Source organism: Sciurus vulgaris, assembly GCF_902686455.1.
Source record: "Sciurus vulgaris genome assembly, chromosome: 1".
Taxonomy (NCBI): Eukaryota; Metazoa; Chordata; class Mammalia; order Rodentia; family Sciuridae; genus Sciurus; species Sciurus vulgaris.
The window spans coordinates 185,692,503-185,719,393 of NC_136461.1; the positions used below are offsets into that span (position 1 = coordinate 185,692,503).

Consider the following 26,891-nt stretch of genomic DNA (forward strand, 5'->3'; position numbering starts at 1 on the left):
AATAAACTTGTTCAATACAATACTATTTAATTTTGAGATCAATAAAATTATTATTACAGTGATTATAGTGTGCATGATACTTGGCTAGAGGTTAAAGGCATACTCTTAAGCTAAAATACAAAATCTTACCAAAAGTGATACTATCATCCTCATTTTTAAATAGGTAAATAAGCCCCAGAAATGTTATCTGCTTGTTCTTAGCAGAGCTGGGAGTTGAGCTTGAACAGCAGGACTCTTAACCATTACCGTGTATTGTTTCAACACAAACCTATCCTGTTACCAGAAATAACAACATAAAGCTATATTCTACTAATGGAACTTTGACAATTGTTAACTGATGAAAAAATTAGCCAATAAATAAATAAATAAATATTGTTGGAAATGAAAAGTCAAATTAATGCTAAGCTGTTTGGATTCCTTTATTAAACACATAGACAAAAAAGTTCTACTTCTATTTTTAACCATAAAACAAAGCAAAAAAGAAATTGTCAAGGTTACTTTTATAGGATAGTTTTATCTTTGGTTATTATAATAATTTAGAAATAAATTTGTTAGGACAGATTTTCACTTTCAAAAAGCAAATTTGTTTTTCTTCCACTAAAAACAAATTATATCCATTGCAGCTTGTAATTTTTAGTTCTCATTACCAATAATGTGAAACAAGACATGTAAAAAGTAATACACTTTAATAATTACTTTCATACATAGAATGCTTTTTCAAGATATGGTGCTTCATGCTAATTATATGTAAGTGCATCTCTTTTGCATTAATTAAAGAATAACTTATGCTTTGAGGAAGTTTCCATATTATTGAGAAATTGTTTCTACAATGCCCCATCTTTATCAATGAGGTAAATCTACTCTGCATTTGTTGTGAAATACATGTGACCTTATCAAATCAAGCTTTGCCATACCTTAAGAAGTAAATTGTCCTTCTAAGTAAAAAGGTAAATAGAACCTTTCACAATAGTTAAAATAGTTGATCAGATAAATATTTGAGGAATGAATGAATGAAAAACTGCAATTAGTCATTTCAGTGGATGCTGAAGGTTTATTTAGAATATGACATGTTTTGAAACTGGAAGACATTTTTTTCCAATTATAGAACAACAAAACTTATATTATTGTTTGCTTTAATCTATTCCAAATACCTAGGATGTGTTCAGAAGATAATGTACAGAACTATTACAGTATATAACTGAGCTTTCATTGTTATAACTTCTGTTTTATAAATGTAATTCTGACTTTTGTTAATACAGAGAGCATAATCATAACTAGTACATGTGCATATTTCAACTAAAATATGAATGATTACTTGAACTTAGAGGTTGGAGATAATGTCTCAATTATCTAGGGTAGTGACCTTGGGCAAGTTAACACTGCAATTTTCTTATAGCATTGTTTGGTATAACAAAAAGTAAATACACTAACATCACTCATAAATTCTCATGTGTCCTTTCTGTTTAAAAAGTTGACTGGGCATAAGTGTGTTTAAGTCCTTTCAAAAAAGAAACACTTCATATTTCATGCAGTTGAATAAGTAATGGTATTAGAAACAGGAGACTTAGATTCCAGTTTCTACTGCAATTAAGAAAGGGTTACTGATTATCTTTATTACTTCTTTGAATTTTAGCTGCCTCATCTGTAAAGGTGGCATAGTAATATTTTACATGATTGACTTAGGATCAGATAAGATCTTAAGTTCCTTCCCAACAATTATATGCAAAATTCTATGAAATATCAATTCTAAAATGAATCTTTAAAGACTATTAGATTTTAATATTCACTGGATAGTTTGTCTAAGAATAAATTTTATATACCTTTGCAATCATCAGGAGTCTTCAGCAAGGTCAGAGCCCAAATTTGGTATTCATAAGATCTTACAGTCCTCTTTTCCAGTCTTATTGCCTCATATTTTTGTATTGACTAAAAAAATGACACTCTATTCTCCACTTCACTATCTATAAGGAAATCAAGTTGGGTAATGGGAATATTTAACTTGGAAGAAAAACCCCATCCTGAGTCAAATCAATCAGAAAGTATTTGAAATGCAGATGGTAACCTAGAGGTGGATTTCACCCTGGAGAATTTTGCCCTTGATAGAGCCCTTGCTTTGTACATGATACATCAATTTTATAAAGAATGTTCAACATCATTATTAGGCCTACACTTTGCCAGCTACTCAGATGTGTGGCTATCTTTAGAATTTCATTATGTTACTAAGGATACATGTATTGATATGGCAAGTCAAGTTAAAGTAGATGGCAGCATGACAAAGACCCCTGGAGGGAAACAAAGCTGCTTAATACATTGTATGGAAAAGAATGTACTTCCTAGGATACATAAATGTCTTCTTAACATGCATATGTATTTATTTATTTTGCCAAACAATTGCTGAACCACGTTATGCTTTAAGTTCAAGATATGTTTAAATTGGAGACTTTCCGTTTCTTCCTTGATTCTAATTATCTAACATGTAGATATGAGTGGGAATATAATCAATTATATAATTTTTGTAGAAACAAAAAGTTGAAGACTATTAAAATTATCTATATAGTAAACTGAATTTATATACAAGGATTATAGAAAATTATGTAAAAGTTGAATTTGAAATAGAATTCTAATATTTTGGGATGACTAAAATTAATCAGCATAAAAGCAAAAATAAAAATCAAAATAGTTTCACATTATTTGTTACAATATTTATTAACATTGTTCTTTTTAGTTTTACATTAGTAGATTTGCTCAGTTTCATTTAACATTTACTAAGTACCAAGTACCAGGTACTGTACCAAAATCTAGAGATGCAAATATGAATAGCTGGCATTAATCTTTTTCAAAGAAACACTGTCTAAGAGGGGCAGCACAAGTGTACATAGAATTAAAACTACAAAATGAATATTAAACTCTAGTGATTGCTATTCAAACTGAAAATTCTTAAGCAGGAAAAGAGAAGCTAAAAAAAAAATTATGTAATTTAAAATATGCATTGATACAATTTTCTAATACTAGACAAAGGTGCCAAAAATATGCAATGGAGAAAAGATAGCCTCTTCAACAAATGGTGCTGGGAAAACTGGAAATCCATATGCAGCAGAATGAAACTAAACCCCTATCTCTCACCCTGCACAAAAATCAACTCACAATGGATCAAGGACCTTGAAATCAGACCAGAGACCCTGCATCATACAGAAGAAAAAGTAGGTCCAAATCTTCAACTTGTTGGCTTAGGATCAGACTTCCTTAACAGGACTCCCATAGCACAAGAAATAAAAGCAAGAATCAATAACTGGGATAGATTCAAACTAAACAGCTTTCTCTCAGCAAACTATCAACAATGCGAAGAGAGAACCAACAGAGTGGGAGAATATCTTTGCCACCCATACTTCAGATAGAGCACTAATTTTCAGAATCTATAAAGAACTCAAAAACTCTACACCAAGAATACAAATAACCCAATCAACAAATGGGCTAAGGATATGAACAGACACTTCACAGAAGAAGATCTACAAGCAATCAACAAACATATGAAAAAATGTTCACCATCTTTAGTACTAAGAGAAATGCAAATCAAAACTACACTAAGATTCCATCTCACCCCAATTAGAATGGTGATTATCAAGAACACAAGCAACAATAGGTGTTGGAGAGAATGTGGGGAAAAAGGTACACTCATACATTGCTGGTGGGGCTGCAAATTAGTGCAGCCACTCTGGAAAGCAGTGTGGAGATTCCTTAGAAAATTTGGAATGGACCCACCATTTGATCCAGCTATCCCACTCCTTGGCCTATACCCAAAGAACTTAAAATCAGCATACTACAGAGATACAGCCACATCAATGTTTATAGCTGCTCAATTCACAATAGCCAGATTGTGGGACCAACCTGTCCCCAGATTGTGGGATCAATTGATGAATGGATAAAGAAACTGTGGTATATATACACAATGGAATATTACTCAGCTATAAAGAATAATACAATTATGGCATTTGCAGCAAATGGATGAAATTGGAGAATATCATGCTAAATGAAATAAGCCAATCTCAAAAATCCAAAAGACGAATGATCTCACTGATAAGTGGATGATGACACATAATGGGAGGTGGGAGGGGGCAAGAATGGAGGAAGGAGGGACTGTATAGAGGGAAAAGAGGGGTGGGAGGGGTGGGGGGGAAGGAAAAAATAACAGAATGAATCAAACCTCATTACCCTATGTGAATGTATGATTACACAAATGGTATGCTGTTACTCCATATACAAAGAGAAACAACATGTATCCCATTTGTTTACAATAAAAATAAATTTTAAAAAAGTAAAATAAAATAAAATATGCATTGAGTAACAAAATTTATACTATTAATAAACTTCTCAGAATAGCTTTCTATATAAAAACTTTAAAATAAATGATTTATAAAAATGACAGATCTGTCACAAAGAAATATCTTCTTCATGGAAATTATCAGAATATTAAAATATGTAAAATAATCATTTGTGGAACATATGCTCATTCTTTAATTGGTATCTTTGTCATACTCAATTTATTATTGTTTCTGAGGAGAGTTTTTTTATATATTCTTATTTTTATTTAAATTGTTGTTATGTTTAACTGATGTCTTTATAGGTCATAATATTTTTTTGTGCCATGCACAAAAATCAAGGAATCTAAACCAAGGCCTTATGAAAGTCAGGCAAGTGCTCTACCACTGAGCTATACCCTACAACCCCTGTGTTTATTTATTTTCATCTATTTTAAAATTGTGGCAAAAATAACATAAAATTTATTCAAAACTACTTGATAAACACACCCTTTCATGATTAAAAAAAAAAAAAAACACTTGATAAACTAGATATATGAAAAAAAGTAATTCAATAAAGGCCATGTATGAAAAGTATGTTCCTAACATAATATTCCATAATGAGAAAACAAGCTTTTCCATTAGGATTAGAAATAACAAAAAATTTCCTCTCTTGCCACTTCTACTAAATATAGACTGAAAGTCTAAGCCTGAGAAATTAGAAACAGAAAGAAGTGAAAGTCATCTGAATGGGAAAGGATAAGTAAAATTGTCCCTTTTTGCAGATGACATCATCTTATATGTAGGGAGCACTAAACAATACATTTAAAACTAGCACAAAAAAACTAATTCAGATGATTTCAGGATATGAAATCAATATACAAAAATCAGTTGTGCTTCTTTATAACAATTATCTGAAAAATATTAATAAAACTGTTCCATTTACAACAGCATCAAAAAGTATAAAATAGGAATAACAGCTATGGCTGTGAACGTCTTGTATTCTGAAAGCTTTTTAAATTTCACTGATGAAAGAAACTTAAAAAGATACAAATGGAAAAAGGGTCTTTGTTCTTGGATTATTACAATGCCCATTCTACCTGAAGTGATCTAAAGATTTAATACAATCTCTTTCAAAATCCCAGTATTTTTTTAACAAAAATAGAAAAAAGAACTCTACAATTCATATGAAACCACAAATAATCCCAATAACCAAATTGAAACAGTGAAAGAACAAAGCTGGAGGCATCAGACTACCTGATTTCAAACATACATTACAAAGATATGGTAATCATAAAAATCAATATATAGAACAATGGAAAGTAGAGGGACAAGAAATAAATGTGTTCATATATAATCCACTGGTGTATTCACAAGGGTGCCAGTAATATACAGTGAGGAAAGCAAGTCTCTTTAAGTAATGGTATTTGGAAAAGTAGGTATCTACATGCAAAAAAATGAAATTGGAAACTTGTCTTATATCACACACAAAAGTCAATTCAAACGGACATAAACAATTCAAATGGAGTATATAGCTAGACCTGAAACTATAAAACTCCTGGAAGAAAAGAGGGGAAATAGCTTCATGAATGTGGTCTTGGCAATGACTTCATAGATATTACCCATAAAGCATAGGCAACAAAAGCAAAAATAAATGAGACTAAATTCAACTTAAAAGCTTTTGCACAGCAAAGAAACAGCAGCATGAAATAACAATCTATGGAATGGAAAAATATTTTCTGTCTATAATTTCATACTAGGGCAATGTCCTAAATAGATAAGTAACCTCGACAGCCCAATAGCCAAGAACAGAGGATAGAACACAGGCACACTGTGGAAAGGCACAATGGTGCAGCCACGATGGAAAACAGTATGGACATTCCTCGAAAAACTAGAAGTAGAGCTACTACCACATTATCCAGCAATATACTTTAGATTTTATCCAACAGAACTAAAATCAGGATCTAGAAGAGATATTAGTGCACCCATATTCATTGCAGGACAATTCGCAATAACCAAGATAAAGAAATAACCTGAGTTGCCACAGACAAAACAGTAAATGTGGTAAATACACACAATAGAATACATAGAATAGAATATTTCTGCCTTCTAAAGGAAGTATACTGCCATAGTGGCACATGCCTATAATCCCAGAGACTTGGGAGGCTAAGCCAGGAGGATCACAAGTTCTAGTACAGTCTAGGCAATTTAGAGAGCCCCTGTCTAAAAATATTTATTTAAAGAAAATCCGGGGATGTAGCTTAGTTTTGAAGTGCTCCAGGTTAAATCCCTATACCACAATGAAATCAAATAAAAATACAATAAAATGATTCTTCAAAATGTGAAAATATGAATCATCCTGGAGAATATTATGCTACATGATATAAGTCAGACACAAAAGAAAATTATTGCATGATTCAACTTCTATGATGTATATAAAATAGTCACTTTGTAGAATCAAAGACTGGACTATTTTTTTGCCAGGAGCTGTAGAGGAGAGAAAACGGTAGTTGCTAACCAATGGGCATAATTTTCAGTTAAGCAAAATGAATAAGTTTTAGGCAGCTATTTCTCTGTATTGAACCTATAGTTAAGAATAAGATATTCTACATATAAAAAACAGTTAAGAAGGTGTATCTTCTATTAATTGTTCTTCCTAGGATGAAATTAAAATAAAAATGAAGAAAACCCACTTATTGAATTCAGGTACTTTAAATTGATCAGGACATATTTAATACATCAGATACTTTGAAATGAAGATATATTTAATACCTCAGCATAGCTTCAAATCACCAGTTAATTTTGCTTTCTATTTTAGTATATTTTATTGCCTTCTTCAATAGCTTATAAAACATTAACATGATACACAGGACAATAATGTCACATTTAATTCAGTATTCCTATAATTCTTGGTCATACAGAAAAAATAAACCATCAAAATGTATTTGACCCTCTAAAAATATTTATGACTTATTTAAGTATATTTTAATGAAATGTGATCAGATGGAATTATCTGATTTATAAAAGTATATTTCCATATCTACTAAAATACTTGGGTTGTAAATAGTAATAAAAGATTACTCTGGATACTTTCCTTCTGTCTTTTGAAACTTAGTTTCAACTTTTTCAATAATGAGTTTGTGCAATATCCTTGTTTATCTCTGCTTGGGCTCTTCTCCACAACCTCTTGCTTAGTTGACTTTCCTCTTAGACATATTGGTGGACATCAGCTTTCTAAGCAAACGAATATCCACACGTACTTTCTCATTAAGTGAACCATTTTTAAATTCCATTGCTGACATAAAGGCCTACTGCAAAATAATAAAATGGCACCTTTGTAATAAATAATAGGTTTTGAATTCACACTAAAATAGCAAGTATAGCAAGCACTTGCAGACATTATTTTATAAGTCTACAACCTGACTGCCCAACCTCTATTTCTATACATATTCAAGAACACAAATTTCCCATGAATCCTGACAATTTGTGGTCTGGCAGCTTTGTAGTATTTCAAACCACACACAACAAAGACAATGGCATATCTAGTGGTTATTAGAAAATAGCTGTCAGGGCAACAGTGGTCAAATGTTTCTCTCCTTACCATCCATGATCAGAATGGGTTATGGGTTCATGACAGAAATTTTCATTTTTGTATGTGTGTGTCCTACACACTGTCCTTGAAAGGGAGTTTTGAATTACTTGGCATCTAAAAAAAGGTTGGGAAATAGATGCCAGTTATCAGTATTTGTCTTTCAGATTTAACCAAGTATTATATTACACTCTGAGTACTGTAAACATGTCACACATTACCAGATAAGATCAAATACAAAGGAGAGATCAAACACATCCACTACGGCGTATTTGAACTGAAATATTAATAATGATATTTTGTTAAAAATGGGAAAATATAGGCCAGGCACCAAACACAGTCATGATGCCAGGAAAATAGGCATAACACAGAATGTCCTGGGAGCAAAAAGGACATTTAAGAGCTCTAACATACTATGCACACATGGCCAGTGCAGTGTCAAATGTAGAAGCGACTAGGAGTCCCTGCCTAAGAGTAACTAGGAACCAATGCCTAGGAGTCACTGCCTAGGAGTTCATTGATACTATAAGTATCATTTGACCTGGGCTTTGGAAAGTGACTATAGATTTTAAAACGTGAACATAAATGTTCTGGGAATATGGAAGAGAGTAATGTGACTTTTCAGAATATGCATAGTTAGGGGCACAAAGCTGGCAGGTAGCTACATACAAATTGGGAAGGTTTTAAATGTAATGTCGGAATTCTAAGTTTAGAACCATGTGGTCATTAAAGGAGTTTAAACTTAGGATTGATGTACAATTTGTTTTTCAGAACGATCAGTCAGGCAGAAAATGTGAGAAAAGTTTGGCTGAAAGAATAATGAGTGAGTGACTTGTTGACTATTGTAGCAATGCAGAGAACAATAATGAGATTGGGAACAAAGGCAGGGGCACCATGCAGTCCTTTAAGGCTGAGGGACTGTAACCTCTCATAGTTAAGAAGGGATCTGTTTCCTTGAGAATGTTGAACAGTATAAAGCTATGAGTCTTAGTATTTTGTATTACCCAGCAGGGACAGATTCTTAACAGAGAGGTCAAAGAGTGAAGAGCATAGAAAATGCTCTGTCAAAATCAACTATTCTGTGGGCAAATGACAGCATGATACCCAGTGATGTCCTCCCTGTGGAACTGAAGTGGAACAAGACAGGCAGATTACAAATTTAAGCAGGGGATATAGAAGCTGACTGCTGAGAAGCAAGGACAGCACATAGGACAGCATGAGGTGGCGATGTCAGACTTAAGTAGCTCTGATTAAGCAAAAGTGCCTTGCAGTATATATCTCTAAGAGGCCAAGCTGCAGATTCCTACAAAGAATGAATAGATCATGAAATAGAAGTCAAGAGGCTGCTGATAGTGGCTTGATGAAGATTATAAAGTTGGTATGTGACCTATATTCCAGTTAATTTCACTTTTCACTAAGTTAGTGAAATACATTTCATTGGTGAAACCTGTTCTGTTTACCATTGCCTGACTCATGTTTTTAATGATTATTTTGACTTCCAATAAACAATAGTTATTTGCTCAAAAGATGAATAGGAATGATGGAGGTGGGAGGATGAAGGAGACCAAATGAAATCTGACAATTAAAATGACAATATAGCCTGATCTAGGACTGTCCTGTTTATGCTATGTTTAAATATATTTTTTGATATGTTTTTAATAATGCTTCCTTTTACTTTCAAAACTATTTTTGATTTGGTCAATATATTATATAATTGCCCAAATGAAATCATGATTCCATATAGATATTCCAGGAGACAAAGGAACCTACAATGTATTTGGGAAAAGCAAAGATCACATAATTAAAACACCTCCAGAATGATGAATTGCTAAATCATTATTCTTATTTTATTTGGAAAAAAACACTCCATAAAAGTTTCATGGGCTAGAATAAGTTGGAAAATGTTTTACTGTAGAAGGCTTTACACGGAGTTTTAGAAGAATGAGTAGAATTTAAGTATAAGGAGCAGAAATAACATTATAGGTGAAAGAAACTTTGGTGACAGAAAGCTTACTCTCTCTCCTCTCTCCCTCTCTCTTTTCTCTGTGTGTGTGTGTGTGTGTGTGTGGGTGCGTGTGTGTATGTGTGTGATGAAATTAATATTTGCCTGAAAGAATGGAAGATGCATTTGATAATTAATCGAAGATAAATATGTTTAACAGCTGGTCCCCAACAGACTCTCCTAAAATGAATGAGTGAATATGAGATAGATTTATTTAGTGGAGAGGAATCTGGATAGTCACTGAAGTGGCCAACTCTGACCTGCAAGCAAAATTTGACTCACCACAGTGGATAATTGGTCTCTAGTTCACTTACCTTCCTTTTAATACTACTGATTTACTTTGAAAATTAGATGACTTCTTTTAAGATTCTTCATTTCTCCTTCCAGTTTACAATTATACTGTCTGCTTACAGAGCAAAATGACTGCAAAGGGGACAAGTGTTCCTTTCAAACAGATCCACATACGCTCTAGCTTTCTATTATTCTTTCTCACTTGTTCATTTGTATAAATCTCCAAATTATTACATGACCCAATTTTTGAGAGTGTGACCTTTGACAGAGTGCTTGGGATCATAATCAGAAAGCTAAGTCATGATGTAGAACTTCATAACTTATAATGTATAACTGAAAATCTTTATTATGTATGTATTATGTACGTTATGTATTGTTATACATAACATAATGTAATAACTGAAATCTTCTCTTTCCTCTAGCATATTTGTATATGCATCTACAATAATGATAGAACATGGTAAGTAGTAAATGTTAAGCATTTGCTTCATGCCAAAACATGGTAATTAATCGACTTCAGACATATGTAAGTATGAGCCCTTTTCTGGAAAATGCTAGCAATATAACCTAGAACAAACTAACTGATGTTCTCAACCTCAGTGTATAAATCTGGGAAATGAGGATCGTACAATGTATCTTGCATAGCTTTGTCAGGATTATATGAGATCATGTATTCAAAGCACTTAAGGTGGTTCTTGGCACTAACCAACACCTGATTCATGAAATAATGTTTTACACATTTGAGATCTTAACACTTGGGAAAGCTTTGTAATCATGTACATTCCTAAAGATTTCTGACAGACTAATTTGCATTGATTGACATGTTTCACAATGTGCTAACACTCAACTGTAACTTTAATATGCCCTACAAACATAATAGATATAAAAATGCACTATTAATATTAAAGATAGATATATAATTAAAATTCTCAGAGTGCACATAAGACGCCTGTTTGCATTAACCAGATGCACTTTATAATCACTAACACTAAGACAAAAGTACCTTTCCACATTACTGTATACAAATTTATTTTATTTCAAAAAATTATAGAAATTAGAAGAGACAATATAAAGAATATTTAATTAGCAAATGTTTCATAATTAGAAGTCACTGACATTCATTGATTATATAATCATTTTCATATTTTTAATTTCTTTTTGTCAAAAGATATCCTTAAAAGGTAAATTTACAAATATTGATATTTGGACTTGTCTCTCGAATAAGCTTAGTTCATGTATTACAAAACAATTCATTGTTTTAGTCATAATGTCAAACAACTATTTTGACATACTAGTTTGACAACTAGTTTTCATTCTTTCAATATACGGTCTTGGAAATCTTAATAGTTTTCTGTTAGTAGGACTTTTAAAGACTTATACAAATAAAAGATTCATTAGATAATTTTCTGAGGAGATAATGTGTTGGCAATAAAAAGTGAAATTAGCATTTGGATTTTTTAAAGTTTTCAGCTCAATTTTCTCTAATCACTACATTAAAATTCATTTATAAGCAAAATATATTTAGCCACAAAAAGAAAAACAAAATAAGGGAACACTGATAATTATTTACAATGAATGGTATTTCATTGTTACAGGAAAACTTTAATTTAAAAACGTCCAAAATATTTTGTCCAAGATATCTGGGAATGTACAATTAAGATCTTTAACAGAATAAAAATAAAATTAGTAAAACTATAGGGTTGCATTTCTGTAATGGCAAATATTCATTTTCTTCCTTCACCACATTTTCAAATATTTCATTAATGGGATTTTAGGATTATAGGTTGAGCACATCTAATCTGAAATTATGAAATACTCTCATGAGGAAAATTACAAATCTGACCTCATGTGCCTGGTAACCATCAGAATTCAGGTAAGGCAGTATGGTGGAATACACATGTAATACCTGCAACAAGAGAGGCTGAGGCAGCAGGATAATTAGTTCAATGCCAGCCTAGACAACTTAGTGAGACTCAAAGCAACATAGCAAGACCCTGCCTCAAAATTTTAAAAAATTGAAAAACTTAAAAAAAAAAAAAAAATAGAAAGGCTAGAGATGTGACTGGGTGGCAGAGTGCCTCTGGGTTCAATTCCCAGTACCAAAAAAGAAAAAATGCAGGTATATTAAAAATATTACAGACACAAACCCAAATAAATACAATTTTCTCATACTAGACAAAGGGTGCCAAAATATGCAATGGAGAAAAGATAGCCTCTTCAACAAATGGTGCTGGGAGAATTGGAAATCCATATGCAACAGAATGAAAACTAAACCCATATCCCTCACCATGCACGAAACTAAACTCAAAATGGATTAAGGACCCTCGGAGTCAGACCAGAGACCCCTGCAGATTATAGAAGAAAAAGGTAGGTCCAAATCTTCACCTTGTTGGTCTAGGACCAGACTTCCTTAACAGGACTCCCATAGCACAAGAAATAAAGCTAGAATCAACCACTGGGATAGATTCAAACTAAAAAGCTTTCTCTCAGCAAAGGAAACTATCAGCAATGCGAAGAAGGAGCCTACAGAGTGGGGAGAATATCTTTGCCAATCATACTTCAGATAGAGCACTAATCTCCAGAATCTATAAAGAACTCAAAAAACTCTACTCCAAGAATTCAAATAATCCAGTCAACAAATTGGGCTAAGGAAATGAATAGACACTTCACAGAAGAAGATCTACAAGCAATCAACAAACATATGGAAAATGTTCAACATCTCTAGTAATAAGAGAAATGCAAATCAAAACTACCCTAAGATTCCATCTCACCCCAATTAGAATGGCGATTATCAAGAATACGAGCAACAACAGGTGTTGGCGAGGATGTGGGGAGAAAGGTACACTCATACACTGCTGGTGGGGCTGCAAATTAGTGCAGCCACTCTGGAAAGCAGTGTGGAGATTCCTTAGAAACTTGGAATGGACCCTCCATTTGACCCAGCTATCCCACTCCTTGGCCTATACCCAAAGGACTTAAAATCTGCATACTACAGAGATACAGCCACATCAATGTTCATAGCTGCTCAATTCACAATAGCCAGACTGTGGAACCAACCTAGATGCCCTTCAATTGATGAGTGGATAAAGAAACTGTGGTATATAATATACTATGGAATATTACTCAGCCATAAAGAATGATAAAATTATGGCATTTGCAGGCAAATGGATGAAATTGGAGAATATCATGCTAAGTGAGATAAGCCAATCTCAAAAAGCCAAAGGACGAATGATATCACTAATAAGTGGAGGATGACACATCATGGGGGGGAGGGACAGGTTAGTGTTAGGGTTAGAGTTAGGGTTAGGGAGGGGGGCAAGTATGGAGGAAGGAAGTATTGTATAGAGGGTAAAGAGGGGTGGGAGGGGTGGGGGGAAGGGAAAAAATAACAATGAATCAAACAACATTACTCTATGTAAATTTATGATTGCACAAATGGTATGCCTTTACGCCATGTACAGAGAAACAACATGTATCCCATTTGTTTACAATGAAAAAAGAAAAAAGAAAAAAAAATAAATAAATTTAAAAGACAAAAAATAAATAAATAAATTAAAAAAAATAAAAAGGGGAAAAAAAATATTATATGAAATTAGGTCCAGACTACATATATATGGTATGTTTGGAACACAAATGAATTTTGTGTTTAGAAAAGGGTCCTATCCCCAATATATCTCATTCAGTATATGCTAATTTTCCAAAACTTGAAAAATCTTGAATCAGAAATACTTTTGGTCTCAAGTATTTTGGATAAGGAATCCTTAAACTGTATAGTTCTGTGATACAGTTATTTCATTAACTTTATTATTTCATTTCTTTCTTTTGCTTTTTATTAGTGCGTTATAATTGGCTGAATTATTTCAACTAGACCTTTACTTTAAGGATAATTGGTTGAACAACTTCAAAGACAGTCCTAATAATTAATATTCAGAGTTAATTGCATTTCTTTTTTCCAAGTACATTTTATCTTAGCTACAGAGGAATAGGAAACCAAAATAAGAATATTTAAGATCATTATCATTTTAAAATCATAATTTAGAACAACAAAGAGGACTATTTAAATAGTTTTAATGTTTCACATTTAAAATAATTGAAAACACTTACTGGAAAACTGAATTGCAAATCCAGATTTGCTGATATAAAAATCTGTGTCAAACTGAATGGTCACTATGTTGAGGGTGCTATGAATTCCTTCAGGAATAAGAGATCCACTAATTTCCTTTAAGAGCATCTCATTTTCTGGTGGTCCGTCCCAAACTCGGAGTATGTCATGTGATGCTTCGGTATCAAAAGCAAGAAACTGCAGGCTGTGGGAAAATGATATTATCTTTGATTATTTTAAACAGTGTTCAACTTTAATAAGAAAAATATGAATATGTACTGTAGTTTTTACTGGATATTCCTTTTCTCAAGATGAAAAATGAATTATGTAAATAGCATACATAATTTTAATAATTTACTTTTTTAGATTTACTTTTTTAGAATACAATTATTTACTTTTTACTTAAAAAAATTATGATTTACTTTTTTAGAATACAATTAAAAACACTATTTCATCACTTTTGCAAATTACATAAATTGCAAGTATACATTCCTTTCAGTGTTTATGAACATTAATTGTGGTAACAAACAGTGAAATTTATAGAGGTGCTTGTATGTGCAAGTTTGCACAAATTGTATTACAAATATTTTCCTTGTTAAATCGTTATAATGAGTTAATGGAGCAAGAATGATTTTTAATTCAATTCAATTTTTACAAATGTGGCAAATTGAGTTTAGATAAATTAAATAATTGCACAAAAGTTAGCTGACTCATAAATTGAACTTAAGTTGTCTTATTCCACAATATATACATTAACCACTGTGTCTCATTAAATCTGTTCTATGTCTACTCTAGACAAAATAAGCATCTGATACTTTTTGGCCAAGTGAAAAAATTAGCACTCCAGTTATATCAACACACTCAACTGCATATGCACTTTGTTGTTTGATATATGAATTGTCACAACTTTAAATTTGGGTTTCATATTAATATCAGTTATTGTTCTTTAACAAAATCTCAGAAGTCTATTGAACTTAATAATTCCAAGATTAATATGTCTAATATTTAAATAAAACAATGCAAGATATAAACTAAAGGAAGATAAGCTAGGGATAGATCCAGGGAAAACTGTTTTGAGTTACACACATCTTCTTGCAAAAGCAGTGAACCAGTTCATACTGTATCCTAAAATTGATGGGAGCACACCACCTAGAAGACTGTCTGAAATTTCATTTGTATGAACAGCAATTCTTAAGCTTAAAGTTAGTAATGAGCAATAACTCACTAATTAGTTTATATGTCAAGAAGGATTTATCCATTTATTAATTCATTCTCAATCAAAGGCATAATAAGTAAAACTGGGTATGAGAGCTGTGACAGCCTTGGAAGCCTGGCTGGTATTGATCTTGAAGGTGATGGTTCTGTATTCATCTATGGGGCAACTACAGAAAGAATTGCAAGCCACCTATCTAAACTCAGTAGGAAAGGGATATCACACACTGTTAATGGGCAGAGAACGGATGTTTCAGAAATGTGTGTGAGACCAGGGAAGATGGGAAATGCTGTTAAATTCTTTCTACTTTATTTGTTCTAAATGCCTGTGAGGTTGCACTTGGTGACTTGCACAACTTAGTATACTTATCAAAATGATGAATTCAGCATCTCGAGTTATTAAGAATTGGAAGAGCAAAGTCCAAAGAAGCAAGAAAAAATTTTAACCTCTGTACCCTCTTATAAGTAGGAAAAGTTTTCTCCTAAGGAGTTTTGAGTTACTTTGCAGCCTACAATAAAAAAATCAATAAATCATTCTAATGGATTTTTTTTTCATATTTTAAGCACATGAAAACCATGTTTTCCCTTACCAAGGTCAATAGTATTAAAAAATCTTGATATTTAATTGATATTTCATAGAGGAAGTGATCAGGAGAATTAGATTTCCTGGTCAATTTGAGAAAATGAAATCTACTTACCTGACAATGTTTCCTGGATCTACCTCAATCATCCACATGCAACGCAGATTATTGTCATATGGAAAGGGATAACCAGGAGATAAGATTCTTCCTGATGATTCTCCTTTAAAACGACCTCCACATTCAGCTAAAAAGTTTTAAGTCACGATTGAATGAGAATCTATTCAAAACAATCTATAATTTTTTTCAAGAGTATGTATATTTTCATATAAGGGAAATATTGATCTCCCCTCTTCTAGAAAGTAAACATTTGTATAATCATTCTGAGATTAAGTATTAATTGAAGAAAGGATATATTGTGTAATAAAATAACATAATCTCAAATTAGATCACATAAAAGACAATAAAACAAACTAATTAGGGAATAAAAGAAAAGGACACTCAAAATCTCCAAGTTACTCTGAAGCATTTTAAGATGGGTTGTTAAATAATGATAATTTTAAAAGGGAAACAGATGGCAAGTTGCTCACTGCTAGTGACTTGTGGGCTGAATAATTCATCTTCCTACCCCAACTCTGAGAAAAACTAATCTTTACTCTAGTCCCTGAGGCATTCTAAATTTCAGCGTCCTTTTACTTCCTTTTAAATCACTCTAAACTTTTCCCCTTTCAATCTCCCAAAAGTCAAACTGGAATTTGTATCAGATTTTTTACTTCAATTAATCCAGTTTAGTTTTGATTCAATGTGGTCTCTAATTTTTATAAAATTTATTGAATTATAAATGTAAGTAATATCATACAATATAATTAAAATTTTATCTTTTGAGAAATTCCCTCCTCATTTTAATATTATTTGGTACTCCCAGGATTTCTGAAGTGATCCTGCTTAGGAAAGGACATGATCTAGAACAAACCCTCTGTACTGGAGAGAAGAGAAACTAAGAACTTTGGAGAATATACTGATCTATATTTCTAAATCCTAGAAATGGGGAAAACACTATATAATGCAGTATCCATTTAAATATTCCCCAGATTATCCTTCTGCCCCCAAATTAAGCAACAACAAAACCATTTTCATTTTAGCTTAAATATTGGAAGATTTTCAGACTGTTTCTATTTTATTCAGATTCAATGACTGAATTAAAATTTTTGTTTCTGCTTATCAGTCTTCTTATTAGGCCAAAAAAAGATAAAAGACAGAAAATTTTATCATTTAAAGAGATTCTAGTATACTAGAATATGACTCAAAATTGTTAGCTCCATCAATGTGCATTTGTTTCAAAGATCTTAGATAGTATATTATACCACTCTGTGGTGATTAATTTTGTGTGTCTACTTAGCCAGGCTGTAATACCCAGTTATTTAATCAAATGTTAGTCTAGGTATGGGTATAAAAGCATTTTATAGATGTGGCTAACATCTACAAGCAGTTTAAGTAAAGAGACTACCCTCAGTAATGCAGGTAGGCCTCATCCAATCAGTGGGGAGGACTCAAAAAAAAGTAAAACCTGTTATCTAGAAAAATAAATTCCTCTTGAAGCAGCAATGTTAACTCTTACTTTGATTTCCAACCTGTTAATCTCCCCTATGGATTTGGGACTTGACCAGCCCCTAGAACTGCATGAATTCAATCCTCTTTTTACTTTCTTTCTTTCTTTTTTTTTTTTTTTTTTCAGTGGTGGAGATTGAAGGAGATTGAAACCCAGGGGTTCTGAACCACTGAACCACATCCCCAGCACTTTTTTATTTTTTATTTTGAGACTTAGTCTCATTAAGTTTCTGAGACTGGCTTTGAACTTGTAATTCTCCTTCCTCAGCAACCTGAGTTGTTGGAATTATCGGCATGAGCCTCTGCACTCAGCTATGAGTGGATGCCCTACAAGAAATTTCTTAAGAGAACTAGAGAAAGAAATCCTATTAGTTCTGTTTCTTTGGAGAACTCTGACTGATACAAACCGAGGACTAAGAAAATATTATTTTGTATTGCAATATTAATTTAATTTAACAAACAGGTAATTTTTAAAATAAGAAGATATTAGTCTTTAAGATGTTACCATCGTTTATTTTTTTTCTAATTTGACAAAAACAACAACTATATAACAAACTACAACTATATAATACTGCATGTTTATTAATTTTTCATTCTTTTTATGGTTTATTACTATTATTGGCATACATAAATTATTTTGAGAATAGAGCAGATACTTCATTCTTGCAGATTAATTTTCAGTCAGTAGGAGTTTTGTGTACTATATTCTGTTTTGAATTTAAGCATAACTCTTTTTTTCTCCATATTTCTTTGCTCAATTATTATTTGGTACTCTTATCTCAAATGAGTCAGTGTGGTATGCTGTAACACTAGAGTTCATATTCTGACAGAAGATTTAGGTTTGCAAGATAAAAATGAATATAATGTTTAAAGAGGAGATAAGTTAAAATCCCTCCAGCTATGATGCTTTAAATATTAATTTTTTTCTTTGGTCAATTTATAAGCTTCAGAAATGTAGCCATATAATTGAGAAAAACTTTGCATTTGACAGAGGCAAAAATATAGCCATAACAGATATTTAAAGTTAATGAGCAGAATAAAAAATATAATTTTATGTGAGATGGTAAATTAATTCCTGCTGGTAGAGAATACTATTTAAAATAGAATTTCATCTTCTGTTATCATGGAATCACTGGCATCGCTGAACATGTGTTAACTGCTTACAATTGTTAACCTTGACTATCATTAAAAAATAAAATAGTTTACCCTTCCCACAAAATCTTATACAGTTTGACTTGGGATATTTATAAATATAAAAAGAATTGATTTCTTGCAAACATAATTGAAATCTTCTGGTCTTAGACCAACAGTCCTTCTAGTTGTATAAAATTTTTCCAAAAAGTACAGAATATCTTCCATTTGGTTCAAATATTACTTAGGAAATATTTGATTTTAATGCATTGTTTTATGATTTTAATTTTAGGGACTTGATGGTGAAACAATATTTACAAGTTTGTATGTGATATTACGGCACTTAATGTTTTTCTGAACATATTCATATCCAATTAAAAATACAGCATCAGAAAGTACTAATCATTGGTTCATTTTTCTCATAACTGATGCCAACGGGCCATTTATTGGTCATATTCCAGAATCCCAAGCTTTTGGTAATTAAGGTTGATTATTATTTTAGATATTACCCTAATAATCCATCCAAAATTCAGATGCCATATGAAAATAAAGGGCTGTGATTATATTTTGGTTATATAAAAACATGTATTGTATCTATGTGAATCAATATTTTAGTAGAGCAACAGAGATCTCATGCCGTCAAAAACACTGTGTGCTGGGCTGGGTGGCACAAGCCTGTAATCTCAGTGGCTTGGGCAGCTGAGACAAGGGGATCAGAAGTTCAAAGCCAGCCTCAGCAAAAATGAGGTGCTAGGCAATTCAGTGTGATTCTGTCTATAAATAAAATACAGAAAAGGGCTAGGGATGTGGCTCAGTGCCCCTGAGTTCCCCGGTACCCCCAAACAAAAACAAAAACAAAAACACTGTGTAATTGGTTGAAAGGTATGTAATGCTTTTTTCTGATTCTAGCAAGTTTTGTAGTGATTCTTATGTTTATCATAAAAAAATAACAGTGATGGAAGTTTTCCACTTGCTTCTAAAGTTCATTCCTCTAAATTTATCAAATTGGTAACACTAAAAATGTACTATTTGGGGGGGGTTATCAATTATACTTCCATAAAGCTATTTAGAAATACATTATGTCAATTTTATCCAGATAGGCCTGACACAGCAGAATGGATATGTATTTCTAAGTCACCAATAATTAAGAATGGCTAAAGAATCTCTATTCCTTATTAGATTAGTATTTTTTGTTGTTGTTAAAATGCTTTTTTTTGTTTTCCTAGTATTTCAAATCCAAAGACTTGATGTTTGGAGCAAAAATGAAAGAGATAGAGAGAGAAATGTCTCTATAAATACTTGTCTATTCACCCCCACATATACATTAACTAATGTAAGTTATATATTAACTAATATTCAATGTGGCAGAAATAAAATGGTAACTCAGCTATGCAATTAAAAAAAACACATAATAACCATTCTCTAGGTTCATGTTGGCAAGATAGCTTATTACTGACTTTCACTTGCCTTTTCATATTAAAATTTGTTGTTACACTGCACTGGTGCTTTCTTAGATTTTTTTTAAAGTTCATACATAAAAGAATGTCTTTGAAGTTATTGAAAATGGTTTCCTGTTTTTATAAAATTCACCTTTATCTCAAGATGTGCATTAATTTTGTAAATTAAAACAAACCTCATCAATGGGGTTCAATAGATTTGTATGGTTAAAAGTCTTAACATTTTTGTCATGAGTTAAATTTTGTATCATGAGCAGAAATATGACTCCATTAAAACATACAGACCACATTACTCCATATTATCACATAAAAACTACACATTTATTTATTTATAGAATGAATAAAGGACCCTTACACTTCCCATGAATTTCCTTTGACAATTTTAAGCTATTAATGCCTTAACTTCTTGATTTAAGGTATGAGTTGTGTGTGGACTTGAATATAGAGTATGTTTTGATAACATTTCCATAAACATATTTAAGGGGAAACTAAAAGTATCCTACCAATACAGGAAGGAAGAGGATAGTCCCATGCCCTCCTCTCCCCCGTCATGCACTTCAGAAGGCTGCTTCCATGCAGGGTGTAGCCCGGATTGCATCCATAAATGATAGTGCTACCAGCAAAGTGACCTTGGTCACTGATCTTGTATCCAAATTGTGGAATGCCAGGATCTTCACAGTGTGAAAGTTCAAAACCTGAAAGAAATATATAAATTGATTAAAGGAAAAAATCAGCAAAAGAATTTAAAAAAACAGAAATTATTCCTTTACTTCACTATTTTGAATATGATTACACAATTTTCCCTAGTTTTAATTGCTCTTGTTATATTTAACTGACAGTAAACAAAATAGAGCTCTTTTTTCCTAAAAACTAAAAATTGCTATACTTTTCAAATTTTTTAAATTCATCACTGATATGGTCTCTATGACTAAATAAGGGTTTGTAGAAGTAAGTTTCCTATTTCAAGTGATTTTACAGTTAATATTAGATTCTGACAGTTATACTGGACTATAAGAAGAAAAGTATATTTAGTTTTTGTCCTTGGTTCCTGATGCAGAATTCCTAAAACCCTTGGAATTTTCTGAGTGATAGGGGTAGAGCATTTTTGTTACTTAAAATAAGCTGCTTTCATTTCTACCTGAGTTTATGATCAATAGAATTACCTGTCTCCTGAAGAATGATGACATATTACAAACAGAACTGACCATGTGACTAGAAGGTTGGAACTTTCAGTCCCAACCACCCTACCTCCAACACATGTTCATGGAGGGGAGAGGGGCTAAAGGATTAATTACTAATTGCCAATGATTTAATCCATTGTGTCTATGTGATGGAATTTCCTTAACAACCTAGACAGAGGGTTTATGAGAGCATGCTGGTTGGTGAATGCTTCCATATGCTGGAAAGGTGGTATGTCCAAACTCCATGGGGACAGAAGCTTCTACACTTGGGGCTCTACTGTCCCTCACCTATGTATATCTTTATGTGGCCTTTCATTTGTATCCTGTGAGCATTCTAGAAAATTACTGAATGCAAATGAGTTAAGGGAGTCTTCAATTTATAGCTTGTCAGCCAGAACTTTAGGAGGGTCTATTCAAAGTCCAGCAAGCATTAAAATTAAAATGAATAGTCAGATACCGAGTGTTTTTCAGAAGATTGGAGAATTGGTTGAAGTGAAGAAGAAACAGTGTCAAAAGTAAACAGAAAAACAGATGTGTTTTAAAAATAACTGATCAACAAAGTTACTGAACTATATCTTAAAAATTTTTAAATCCAGACAAAAATTTAAAATCACAACTGTCCAAGTAGCAAATATGTCTAATGAAAATATAACTTTAGACTTCTTTACTTTCATAAACTTGGAAGAAAGTGAGTCCTGTATTTAAAGTATATTTTACCTATCAAGAGGTAAAATAAATAGTAATCAGTTTGATGAACTCGATTTTTATATTGTACATGAGCCAGAAAAAATAAAGATCACAAAAATTCTTATGGGGTAAAAATAGAAGATTCCTGTCATTCTGAAATAGGAAATATATTTGTGTTTCTGCAAAGTTGGGGTAGTCTTCATGAATTTACCAAAATTTGAGACCCTGAGCTAAGTGCAACCTTTAAGAAGTTAATTAACCATGTAAGTAGTGAGGGAACTCCAGAGAGATCAACCTGAGTGTGGAGGAGATCTGTGATTATGTTTGAATGGAGGATGGGGTCCAGAAACTTACAAACATCTCTAGGTTATCAAAGCCGGAGACACAGGAGACTAATAGGTCCCTTGGAAAGAGAGATTTACATTTCTAAAGGTTAGAGTTAGAACTGCTGATCTTCTCCATTTCACTTCCTAGAAGCAAAGGTTTTGTCCTTCTGAAGGCGGGTGTGTGTTGAGGGCTGGGGTGGTCAGTATACGTAATGAATGATTAGGTCAGAATGATGGCAGCTGATTCAAAAGGAAATAAAATGCTGATACCTCCAGAGCACTTCCCCTCCCCCCTAAACTGCTGCCAAAGTAACCAGCCACAGCCACCAGTAATTGTTCCTCCCTGCAGGGAGTTGTAGGAGTTGTTAATGTATGTCTCCTGGACTGTTCCCTTCCTGCCTCTATCCCTGGGCAGCTTCACTCCCACCCTTGGATCACTATACCTTTTGGGTCACTTAGGCAGGATTCGGGAAGGAGAAATCATGAGCACAAAGGAAATCTAAAATGTATGAAAGAGGTAGGACATCCCCACTTCCTCGGACACCCAGTCCTGGGGCCCCTTCTCTCTGGAGAAGTCTATCTGTGTTCTACCCTTTGCTTTCTATGTTTGCTTTGGCATTTCTCGGGTGTTCGATCATATCAGGGAAACTGAACTTGACTCTGATTCTCATCACCAGTATCACTTCCTTTCAGGAGAGAGGAAAAGGATGCAAAGCAGAGCAAGCCTTTTTGGTTTTGCTATCCCTTGCCTATGGAGTCCCTGACTACTTGTGTGGATTTTTTCATCAGGTTTTCATCATATTGCTACTTAGGGGTACAACCAGGTCAAAGGAAGACTGGAACAAACATTATCATCATTATCATATTAATAATAATTCATCTGTCTATACTCAGAATTCCTCATGTGCATATTCAGAGTAAAATTAATGAAGGTGAATATTAAAAACCCAATAGTTGTAGCACAATGCACTAAGATCCTGAAGGCTCTTCACAACTTAAACCAATAGTCAAAATGTAAGTTCCCTAGCTATGTAGCTCTTCTCTCTTTAATATTTTACAAAAACATATGAGTAGCTGTTCTTGGTGGCACACATCTGTATTCCTAGCTACTGGGGCGGTTGAGGCAGGAGGATCACAATTTGAAGACCAGCCTCAGCAACTTAGCAAGATCCTGTCTCAAAATAAACAATAAAAAGGTCTAGGGTTGTAACTCAATGGTAGAGTGTCCTTAGGTATAATAACCACTATGACAAAAAAAAAAAAAATATATATATATGTGTGTGTGTGTGTGTGTGTGTGTGTGTGTGTGTGTGTGTGTGTAGGAAAAATTCTGTAATGAATGTAGAAAAGATAATTAGGTGCAAAATTATATCAGCTTTCAAGAATAGAAGACTATAAAAATATTTTGAATAGTCTCATAAATAAGGGAAATGGATTATTTCAAGACAAAAATGTTGTAGAAAATGAAAATTTTTATTTGTGTCTTAAATTATATGATGATTGATGAGAGTTCTGCACCTCTTCTATAGGCATAGAGCCATGACCAAATTAATCTGGGTGTTAACTAGAAAGAAAAAAGCATATAATAGCTCAATGGTGTCAAATAACTAAGTCATATTGTTGACTTCCTGTGTTATAACATACTTAAAATCACCAGAAGTTGTATAGCAATAAGTAGTGAGTTATTCCTATAATTTCTCTGTGTTGGGAGATACACTGGCTGTCAGAGAATTTAAGGGACCCTTCCTAGGCTTAGAGGATTTTACTCACTCTTTCCTAAGGCAAGTTCTAGAGTATTTAATGGTCAATGAAGATCTGTTAATTTTATGTACCAAAATAAGCACTTTCAAATTACCAAATAAAAAGGAAATACATTGTTAAAAACATAAATCAAGAAAGTATGTTAACCAAATAATTTGAGAAATATGCTTTTTGAAATCATAAAGTTTAATAAAATTAAAGTAATAGTGCAAGGAGACAAATTAAAATTAGATTATTCTACAATAATTTTAATGTTCAAAGAACTGTTTGGTGTACTTAATTCAAAGTATTAAGCAGAATGATTTTTAAGAACTATATTTAATATATTGTTATTAAATTCCATTTAGGCTATCAGTCTTGTAAGAAAGTCTTATTTTAGAATTTCTTTTATTTGTTATTGATTCCCTGGTGCTTGGGATGGAACCCAGGGTCTCACACATGCTGTGCAAGTGTTCTATCAGTGATCTACACTTGTACATCTAGACTTATTTATATTTAAATTAGAAGGTATGTCAAGCATATTGTCAAATATGTCATCTCCAAATTCATAAACAGGAAATACTCTGAGATCATATACAACATCTGATATTCCTCTTTGATCCAGACATAATTAAAACAAAGGGAATAAAAAGAGTTAAAGAACAATTATACATTCCTTTTTTCTTTACAAATAAATTAATAAAAATGATATACACCTATTTCTCACTAATCCAACTATTTCAACATCAAACTTTGAAGTTACAACTTTAGAAGAATGTTTCAAGACGGCAATCCCACAGTTTTAAGTCTACAGAAATTAAGAATTAACAAGAAGAAGATAGAAATTATTACTATTCATTTCCCATTGTTTTTAGAAGTTAGCATAAAATGTCCCCCCCCTTTTTTAAATTGCTGATGTTCTGAGTTCTATGTAGGAAATTCTGAGTACAAATCTTTTTGCTCACAGACTTTCTAAATCTTAACCTGACAGACATGAAAAAGTGTTATTAAATGTGCTACCTTTTATCTTGTACACCATAAATTTGTCCCTCATTCAGGGGTAGTGTTATTCAGTTTTGGCTGAATAATAATTTGTTGAAACCACCAGTCCTTTAGTATTAGGCTAAAACATAAAGTTGGTGGATTCCAGAAATACCTAAGAATTGATAGGTGTATGGATAGATTTACGAATTTTACCAGATATTTACAAATTATTCTATGTGACTTTTCCAATTTATCTTCCCCAAATCTTATGAGTCTGAATATCTGCAATTTATTATCACCACCTGGTGGTGGGAAGCTTTTTAAATCTTATCTGCTTTATGAATGTGCAACAGCATATTATTTTTCTTTTAATTTTCATTTTTAAACTCATTAAATTAAGCATTTTTTGTCTTATGCTAAGGCCACTGAAGTGTCTTATATTGTGAAATTATCTTTTTCCTACATTTTTCTTGTATGCTATTATTTTATTATTGACTTGTTGAATTCTTCTCTGAAGAGTGTATATTTTCTACTGTATGAGATGAACTCCTTCTAAATAGTCTCATCTTTATGTACAATGTATTTTGCTGTAGTTTTCCTGTTGCTGTCTGATCATTAATAACCAAGACAAGGTTAAGAAAACAGAAGCTATGTAGATTAACTGATATCAAATACAACAAATTGGAGACTTAATGATTTTGGAAATGCAAAAGGAATATGAGCTGAAAAGGTACTTCTGGCTTTCAAGAAATCCAGGAGTTCAAGGAGGCCTCTGACACATAAAACCACTTGCCAGCACTACACACTTCTGCTTGCAGTGACTGGTGGAACAAAAATGACTTCACCAACCACACCTGTCAGCTGTCACAGGACTGCCTTTAGTTGGCAGAATTTAAACAGAAATCTTTGTTGCAAGAGAGTTTGGTAAATGCAGTTGCAAAATTTTTCATCTCTATACTTCAGGGATATGCTTACAAGGGCAGGGATGCTACTGATTATCACAGCTTTTTACTTGTGTTTCTTATTCTAATATTTTCTCTACCTTAAAGACATAGCTATTCTAGACCACTTTTTTTTTCTAAACGTTTTAAAGTTTTTTTAATCCACAGGTAGGTCTTCAACCTGCCAGAAATTAATAACATGCAATGTGTAAATTACTAGGTATTAAAGTTCAAATATACAAAGTGTTTATATGTGAGATTATGGTAATGATAATTATACCTCTGTTATTCCAGTTTGAAGAAATTATATTAAATGTTGTCCATGCAAATGTCAGGTAATTAAGAGATATTTCTTTGTATTTTCTTATAATATCTGTACTTGGTAATGTTCCATTAGTTCAGACATCCTTTATTATCTGTTTAATTTCAAGATTTCAAGATTTAAAAAATAAAGGCAATGCCAAATATATGTGGTAAGTAGTTTATGGAACATGGAACCAAGTGAATTAACTTTGTGTTCCCTTGTAATTTTACGGCTTGCATTTATATTAAATTAATTACGTACTGAAAATAAAGTTAAAGTTCGTAGGTCATCTGATTATTTTTCAAGTTTAATATTGCCAACAACATGCTTATAACTAAATTAAAGAGTTTAAATAGAATAATTTATTTTATATTTAGAAGGCTAGTACCCAAGAAAATGCACCACAAATTAACTTAATGTGAATATAAAATTTGAAATGGCCATATTCTTTATAGATTATTGA

The 26,891-nt window shown here is 32.5% G+C and overlaps 1 protein-coding gene across 2 annotated transcripts in view; it reads right to left on the bottom strand.

Moving 5' to 3' along the window:
* The window catches only part of CSMD3 (CUB and Sushi multiple domains 3), a 1,211,679-nt gene that overhangs the window by 272,094 nt on the left and 912,694 nt on the right, over positions 1-26,891 (bottom strand). For both annotated transcript variants that reach the window (XM_079134049.1, XM_079134050.1), the window contains 3 exons: positions 20,769-20,960; positions 16,190-16,316; positions 14,282-14,484 (listed from right to left, as the gene is read on the bottom strand). In XM_079134049.1, coding sequence (XP_078990175.1) covers positions 14,282-14,484; positions 16,190-16,316; positions 20,769-20,960 — 522 coding nt within the window. The remainder of the gene's footprint in view (positions 1-14,281; positions 14,485-16,189; positions 16,317-20,768; positions 20,961-26,891) is intronic.